Source organism: Pundamilia nyererei, unplaced genomic scaffold (assembly GCF_000239375.1).
Source record: "Pundamilia nyererei isolate P.nyererei 1_Seehausen unplaced genomic scaffold, PunNye1.0 scaffold00001, whole genome shotgun sequence".
NCBI lineage: Eukaryota > Metazoa > Chordata > Actinopteri > Cichliformes > Cichlidae > Pundamilia > Pundamilia nyererei.
In genome coordinates this window covers 6,346,060-6,354,217 of record NW_005187402.1, presented here as the reverse complement: position 1 = coordinate 6,354,217, position 8,158 = coordinate 6,346,060, and the positions used below count along the sequence as shown (strand labels likewise).

The 8,158-nt window shown below is 38.0% G+C and overlaps 1 protein-coding gene across 1 annotated transcript in view; it reads left to right on the top strand.

Moving 5' to 3' along the window:
- Positions 1-1,699: 1,699 nt before the first annotated feature.
- itk (IL2 inducible T cell kinase) overlaps positions 1,700-8,158 on the top strand; it is a 7,413-nt gene continuing 954 nt past the window's right edge. Inside the window, exons 1-15 of the mRNA XM_005719937.2 lie at positions 1,700-2,026; positions 2,117-2,221; positions 2,376-2,457; positions 2,598-2,723; positions 2,947-2,984; positions 3,656-3,807; positions 3,921-3,986; positions 4,116-4,170; positions 4,554-4,633; positions 4,927-5,069; positions 5,205-5,279; positions 5,605-5,773; positions 5,852-6,068; positions 6,155-6,219; positions 6,315-6,469. Of these exons, the coding sequence (XP_005719994.1) occupies positions 1,889-2,026; positions 2,117-2,221; positions 2,376-2,457; positions 2,598-2,723; positions 2,947-2,984; positions 3,656-3,807; positions 3,921-3,986; positions 4,116-4,170; positions 4,554-4,633; positions 4,927-5,069; positions 5,205-5,279; positions 5,605-5,773; positions 5,852-6,068; positions 6,155-6,219; positions 6,315-6,469 (1,666 nt within the window). The 5' untranslated portion in view covers positions 1,700-1,888. The remainder of the gene's footprint in view (positions 2,027-2,116; positions 2,222-2,375; positions 2,458-2,597; positions 2,724-2,946; positions 2,985-3,655; positions 3,808-3,920; positions 3,987-4,115; positions 4,171-4,553; positions 4,634-4,926; positions 5,070-5,204; positions 5,280-5,604; positions 5,774-5,851; positions 6,069-6,154; positions 6,220-6,314; positions 6,470-8,158) is intronic.

The following is an 8,158-nucleotide window of genomic DNA, read 5'->3' as shown; positions in this document are numbered from 1 at the left end:
ATGATCTTTTGTGCTGTCTTGACCACACTCTGGAGCCTCACTCTATCCACCTTGGTGCAGCTGCCATACCATACCGTGATGCAGTAGGTTAGCAGGCTCTCAATGGACGAGCGGTAGAAGGTCAGCAGCTGGTAAGAGGTAAATAAAATGTGGAAGAAAATTACAATAGATATAAACTATTACGAATACAAGAGACAAAAGCTTAAAAATTCAAGGATCTATCCTTAACGTTGTGTCAGTATAAGACAATTTTCTAAACTTTCCTTTGTTTTTTTTCTTTTCCCCCAATTTATCACTTATAAATGGCTTAAAACAACAAGAAGAATAAAATACAGTTGAATGCTTTTAAACACTATAGTGTATTGAGCATCTTAAGTTCACCCTTCTGATTCTGTCACATCTTTAAAACAAATGAAAACTTTCCACATTTTTAGTTTGGAGCTTTAGATTTAGAAAATAAATTATTTAGTGTCACACGGTCCTTCACATCTACTTTTACACTTATTTTATACTTATTTGCACTTATTTACATACAGCATGACAAATATTCTCTTTTATTAAATACTCATATGGAACAAAATTGCTGAACATTTCCCATTCAACAGCACAGATGTTAACTCCTAAAAATGTTAAATTCAGGTATTTTCTGGAAATGTTTTTAATTGACAAAAGAAGAAAGAGCCTTGAATTTTGACATTTACACAGTTCAAACTGTATAAAAATATAGGCCTACAGTCAAAGCCGATTTTGTAATTTTGGCTTTTTGGATCTGTTTTGTTGTTGTTGTTTTTTGACAATAAATTAAATTAAATTAAATTAAATTAAATTAAATTAAATTAAATTAAATTAAATTAAATTAAATTAAATTAAATTAAATTAAATTGCAATCCCAACTCATTCAATCCACACCAATCTGTTGGAACTCTTTCCTGGTGGTGGTGCTGTAGTATCCTTTAAATCTTTCATTCGGTGTGACTGTAAAAATATTTTCAGATTTTAACTTTAACTACATTTTCTTCCATTGTAAGTTGACAGCACTACCTCAGCAGTTTGAAATTTTTCGGTCACTTTAAAATCATTAATGGAGCCCAACCATATTCTTATTACCATATCATTACTGTTACAATATTATTGTTACTATATTATAACCTGTATTATTATTATTAACCTTCTTTTCCTGCACAAACCCCCCAAAAACCAAGTAAAATATAAGGGAGAAAAAAGCAGTGATGGAGAAAAAACAGGGCAAATCCTAAACGACATCATGAACACGTAACCCCAAACTCTAAATGTATTAATTATGGCAGGGGGAAAAAACAGATTCTTTTGTGTGTGTGTTTCTTGCAATCTCACAATCTCAGTAAAAACTTTTGTTTTTTCCCCTATTACTTTCTTGTTTCAAGTTAAAATCATTTATGCCATTTTTTGCCCTCTTAGATTGAACCCCCCTTTGCCCAATGCTGACATTTTAACCCAACCTCACTGTAGTAGTGGGACACATCCGTGACCTTTGAAGTGAATGTTGATGGAAAGCGTTGAAAAATGTAAAGGTTAACGAGTCATCCTTTTTCTGGGGATCGCACTACTCATAGTGGCTGACTGCAACGTGCACTAAGTGAGTGAAAGTGCCTGCGAGCACCCTGAACGGTGTGTATGTGCGCGCACGCGTGTATTTCGCTTGCACAACGCATTTGTTGCCGTAGGATGTGGTTTACTGTGCAACAACCCTATGCCGGAAACTCTACGACATCTATCAACTTATCATCCTCAATTTTTTTTTCTTGTACACTCACTGCTACTCTGTCTCTGCATGCTGTAGGCAATGCCGCCTCTCTTGGTATGACAAAACAAGGCAGTATTTCTCATTGCGCTTCTCATAGCTGGTAAAATGTTCCCCAGGGTGATTTTGAAGGGAACTCTGATCAAAAAATCTCAACAGAAGAAGCGAGTGTCACCCTGTAACTATAAAGAGCGATTTTTTGTGTTGGATACCCAAGACCTGAAGTATTCTGAACGTCGTCCCGGGGTAAGTACAGTATGTGCGGTTAATCTGTAGAGCTGTTTCAGGAATGCAGACTCTTGGCTGTTTGCTGTAATCTAAGCTGTTTTGTTGCAGAAAAAGCCTTTGCTGAAAGGTTGCATCGAGCTGTCCAGAATTAAGTGCGTGGAGATTGTGTGTACTGATGTGCCCATACCATGCAGCTTTAAGTACCCTTTTCAGGTAAGATTCATCATTTCCTAGAGACCAACTCAATTGTCACCGCATTAAAATCTACTAAACACTGCGACATACACCCTATATACAGTGTATGGTGAAGTATGACTGAAAATGACAACGCATATAACCTTTCTTTAAAATCTCAATTCTTCTGCAGGTTTTTCATGAAAGTTATTACCTCTACATATTTGCACCAGACAATGACTGCCGTCAGAAATGGGTCAGAGCTCTTAAAGAGGGTAAGCCATTACCATATATCACCAGTCAAATAATAATAATAGTACTATGACAAGTCGATGATAAACCGCTGATTGTATGAACTGCAAACACATACGGATGGATATTTCAAACAATATTTCCCTTGTTCTGTCTGATGTAGAGACAAAGAATAACAACTTAGTTCCAAAATACCACCCAAACTTCTGGATGGATGGAAAATGGAGATGCTGCCAGCAAACAGAGAAACTGGCGACTGGGTGCAACGTGTACGACCCAGTGGGCTATGGTTTGTAGCATTTCTTTTTCCTTCTCTTCTACTTCGTGAATCCAATGATTTGTGGTAGCGATTCCATTTGAATTAAGATATTTGTATGGCTTTCGCACATATGGTTAGAGTACACTTGAACGAAATGCTTTCGTTTTGCCTAATCCAGTTCATACCGTTGTTGCTTTGTGAGTTTAGATGGGCCAAATAGCTCTCCAATTTAACATTTCTGCTTCCCCTACAGCCTCTAAAAAGCCGCTTCCCAGCCTCCCGGAGCCAGAGGTACCACCATCTAAAACACAAACGACACAAGCTTTTGAAATGTTATTGTGGTTATTACTGATATTCCAATGAAGCGAGGGAGACCAAATCACTTTTTCAGTTTTAATGCCTGTCATGTTTGTCTGCAATACTTTTAAACACAGTTTCTCTCTACATATTTAATAATTAGGTCATGCATTGGTTTTTAACCACTTTTTGGTTTGGTTTTGTGTGTTCAGGCAGCAGCTCTGTAGTTCTTTCAGCGCACATGTGTTTGAGTGTTTACTTAAATAGATAGATAGTAGAAGAAATAGAAGTACATTAAAGTTTGTCAAATGAAAATCCTTGTTGATACTTTTTCCTTTGGCACTATGAAAATGTAATTTCATTTGAAAGCTCTGGATTTCGTATTTGTGTATGAACTTTTTGGGAAGAGTTCACTCAGACCTCTCAATAATTTGTACCAGGTTATTTCCACCACTTAAAAAACATTTTCCTGATTGGCAGAGCTAAATTCAAAATTTGGGGTTCTTATTGCAAAACTTCAGCTTCATGATTCTAAATCTCGAGTTATTTTCTCATCTCATCTCGGAAGTTTATGATAGTATGTCGAAATTTAGAGGTAATAACCCAAAATTTTGTACATACCTGTACAAATGGTTTTTAAATCAGATTTTTTCCTCCCTTTCCAGATGGAGCTGGAAGATTCGGGGCAACAGAAGGTCATCGCTTTGCAAAACTACACGCCACAGGGAGACAATGACTTACCTCTTCAGAAAGATCAGGAGTATCTCCTGGTTAAGAATTCCCATTCCACCTGGTGGCTTGTACAGGATGAGAGAGGGTAAAGCGCATTACAGCCAATGCCAAATTCATTTGAACTGTTTACATTAAAAAATAGCAGTACATTTCAAAAGAAGAACCATTAGCTAAATCCCTTTTCCTGTCACCCATTAGGAACTCGGGTTTTGTGCCCAGTACATACGTAGCTGAAAAATCCATCCACAACTTTGAAAGATTTGAGTGAGTTTGAATTCATTTCTTTTACTCGAGCTTTTAATTTGCAGTGTTTATTGCTGCTAATGAATTATCATGTTTTCCCTCCAAAACTGATTTAATTGTTGTGTTAAATGTTTAATGTGTTCTCAACAGATGGTACAACAAAAACATTAGCAGAGCGCAAGCAGAAGAATTGCTAATGAAAGAGGTAAAAACAAAAACTCAGTTCTGTTTGGCAATAAAATTTCAAATAATGATTTTGATATGATGATGACAGGCAAGATTTAGCCCCCGTATGACACAGTGCATTTTGATGCGACTGTGCCGCCAACAGCAATGTTGCATTTGCAAAATCGCTGCATATGCACCTGCACAACGACAATTCGACTTGACATAGAACATGAAAAAAAAAAATTCTCACAACCACAAAGTTTCCTCCAATGTTGAATTTCCTGCTTTGCTAAGTTTTGCAAGCAGGAAGGGAAAACGGTTATCCATCGTCGTCTTTGAATTAAAACGGCCGCCAGACGTGTTACAGAATGCACCGCCGAACGTGGGAAATCTTATGTGATCTCGTTATTCTGTCTTTAGGGTAAGGAAGGTGCATTCATTGTGCGGGACTCAAGACAGGCGGGAGTGTACACAGTGTCTGTTTTCACCAAAGCACCAGGGTAAATGTTATTTATAGTGTTCTTATGAATTTACTTAAAAAATATCTATCAAACAACTCTATAATGACTATAACAGTCATATATGGTTACTTATATCATGAAAAAAAATTGATGGCTCATAGGATTTCAATCATTTTAAGTGATCGTTAAAGATGTAACCAATGAGAATTAAGTATAAGATTAGTGTAATCTTGTGATATTTTTCTGATCTTCCAATGTTTATGTGTAATCATCTGCTCAGGCAAACATTTGCTTTAAAAATGTTTGTTAAGTTAAGCATATATTCTCATCAGGTCTAATGGGGAGAAGAATCCGAGAGTGAAGCATTACCAAATCAGACAAACCGAAACGAGCCCAGCTTCTTTTTACCTGGCAGAGAAGTACCTGTTTAGCACCATTCCTGAGCTCATATATTACCACCAGCACAATGCTGCAGGTAAGTGTGCCAGCTTTTCTCATGCAACAGCATTATTTCAAAAAGTTCAAAGGATAAATGAAGTTCATCTTATGAAACAGCTAAATTCTTGGTCCTGCTTTTTACATTTCCCGTTGTCTCTTTCTCTTTGTGCAGGGCTAATAACACGGTTGAGACACCCCGTCTCTCAAGGTCGATGCTGCTCCCAGGATTCTACTGATATCGCAAAAGGTTTAAGTCTTTTTGTGATGCCCGAAGTTTGTTGAACTAAAGCTCCAAGCAGTCCTAATTTATTGCTGTGAATCTTGTTTTTGCTGACCTCTGGTGGGTTGCACAGAATTACACTTCAGGGCTGTTAAGTAACTCCACCCTTTTGTCTTTTAATATAAACCAATGTAATACAAATTAATCTTTGCTGGACAAAAAGCAAGTGAAAATGAGAAAAAAAAAGTCCTTTTTTATTTGTGAAACTTGCATGAAGAAGTTTAACTCTATGGTTATATAACTGAGCTATAGTGTGGATGCTTTGGTTCACTGCTGGTTTGCTGGTTAACAGATCAGTGGGAAGTGGACCCTGAGGAGCTGATACTGGGTCAGGAGATAGGCAGCGGCCAGTTTGGACTGGTGCTGGAAGGTAGCTGGAGGGATCTCAAGGTAGCGGTGAAGATGGTAAGAGAAGAGTGCATGTCAGACGACGAATTTAAAGAAGAGGCACGGATTATGATGTAAGTACAGTTCACGGTGGAGATCTGTAAAACGAGTTTGAAACCACTCAGTTTATCTGTGCATGTGTGTTTTAACAGGAGACTCTCTCACTCTAAGCTGGTACAGCTGTATGGCGTGTGCACACAACATTCTCCTATTTGCCTCGTGTTTGAGTACATGGAAAACGGCTGCCTGACGGACTACCTGCGAGAAAGGAAAGGCTCGTTGTCTCAGGATATATTGTTGGGGATGTGTCTGGATGTCAGCGAAGGGATGGCTTATCTAGAGATGTCCAACTTCATCCACAGAGATCTGGTAAATAAATAAAGTGCTCTTTCACGATACACTTTCATATCCCTGCTTTGTTAGAGGACTTTATCCTTCCTTTCTTCCTTCCAAAGGCTGCCAGGAACTGTCTCGTCTCAAAGAACAACGAGGTGAAGGTATCGGACTTTGGAATGACCAGGTATGTTCGTGAAGATCAGTTTTTTAAATTATTACATAACATTAATGTCACAGTGAGTCACAGCTTATGGTCTGTGTCCACTCTCCATACCCTAGATTTGTTCTTGATGATCAGTACACGAGCTCACAGTGCTCCAAGTTCCCTGTCAAGTGGTCAGCCCCAGAGGTCATCAGATACTGCAAATTCAGCACCAAGTCTGACGTCTGGTCATTCGGTGAGTTTGGGCGCTTGTCTGCCATTCAGCTGTTTGGTTTGCATTTCTGATTCACTCGTCTGGCAAGTTTTGCAGGTTGGGTGAGAGCAGATTAAATCATATTTGTTTTCCTGATGGCACATGTGCTCAACTGTAGTTAAATAACACTGCAGTGGTTTAGACGTTATATATTAAACAATTCTTTTTATCCTGTGAAAAAAAAAACTGTGCTCAAACTGGAGCACAGTTTTCTTGGGCAGACTATTACTGCAGTTATCCGTGACAAAGCCATTTTTTTTGGTAAATTTTTATATAAAATAGTCTAAAAGCTAGCCATTTTCATGATTCAGTGACAATTAGTGGATGCACAATAAGCTCAGACAATTGCCGAGGTTTGAAAGGAGATTAAACAGACAGAAAGCTTTTAGCTTGACGTCATCTTTGGGGGAAAAAAAAGATTCTGTATTATGAATCTATGATTTTCTTGTGTAAAACGGATGTGCTAAAACTAAGTAAAAATAAAACATATTATAACTTCTACAATAGGGGTTATTATTTCTATTTCTAAACAGATTTGAATTATGACCTATTCTAAAAAGGTCTGGATCCAATTACTGACGTCCCTTAGAAATCGTGAAAAACAAATGAACTGCAGTGACAGTTTAAGCAGGCTATTGCTTTTCATTGGTAACACAAGTGTTTTCAATCATGATTCTATGCATTGAAATGGTAAAAGAGTAATAATTCAGCTGTATAGTATCATTGTTACACTGATGATGGGCAGGAGAAAGAGGGGAAAAGTTTGTCTGAGGTGTCTTTCAAAAGATTCTTTATGTCAAGATTTTTACTTCCTGGTTAAATAACGGTTTAAAACTAAAAGAGACAGTCGGACCATCTACAGGCTGTGTGAAGTTCTTGAGACTGCAGCTGCTAAGAATATTAGGAAACTCTTTCATTGGATTCTTTCATGCCGGCTTCAGTGGATGAGGCTACCAGAGGAACATTAACTCCAGACTAAACAGAGCTGATTTAAAGGATCAAAGTGCAAAAGCGTCTGTCGACACCATACGTCGGTTTCTGAATGAAGGTTGATAAAGAGACCCCGCTTTTGAAAGAGGATTATAAAAAAAACCCCTTAAACTTGTGTTTGATAAAATACAAATAGACAAGTCAAAGCGGTTCTTGTTGGATGAAGTTTGGGATTTAAAACTAGTTTCCAAGTTTGCCGAAAAAAAGAAGCTTTTGAAGAAAAGAACGCCGGGGACGACGGATTTCATCAAGATAATCTGGAGTGAAATACATTTATGTACCTGTGCCAGAGCTCTGTGCCAGTCACAGGCCAACGCTGCTTCTTCCAACAGTATAAAGATCTGAAACATACTTCCAACAAGATGGACTGAAACAAAATCACTTGAGCCGAGTGTGGAAAAAGCTGAAACTCACAGTGGGGGGAAAACGTGTTCATCAAACCTGAATGAACCGCAGCGGTTTGAACATGAAGAGTCAAACAACCTACAGAGATGTGTGAGTGTGTGTGTGTAGGTGTGTGTGGGGGTAGGTAAGTGGGTGAAAGGGAGGTGGGCGTCCTCTTGTGAAGAATCACAAAAACTGCTCAGCTGCACAATATTACAATTAAGGATCAAATACTTTAGGCAGACGACTATATTTGTTGTATTGAATGAAAGCGAGATGAATTACTTTTAAAGTAAGAACTTACAGCAGAGCAAATTTTAGGTGTGTGTGTGT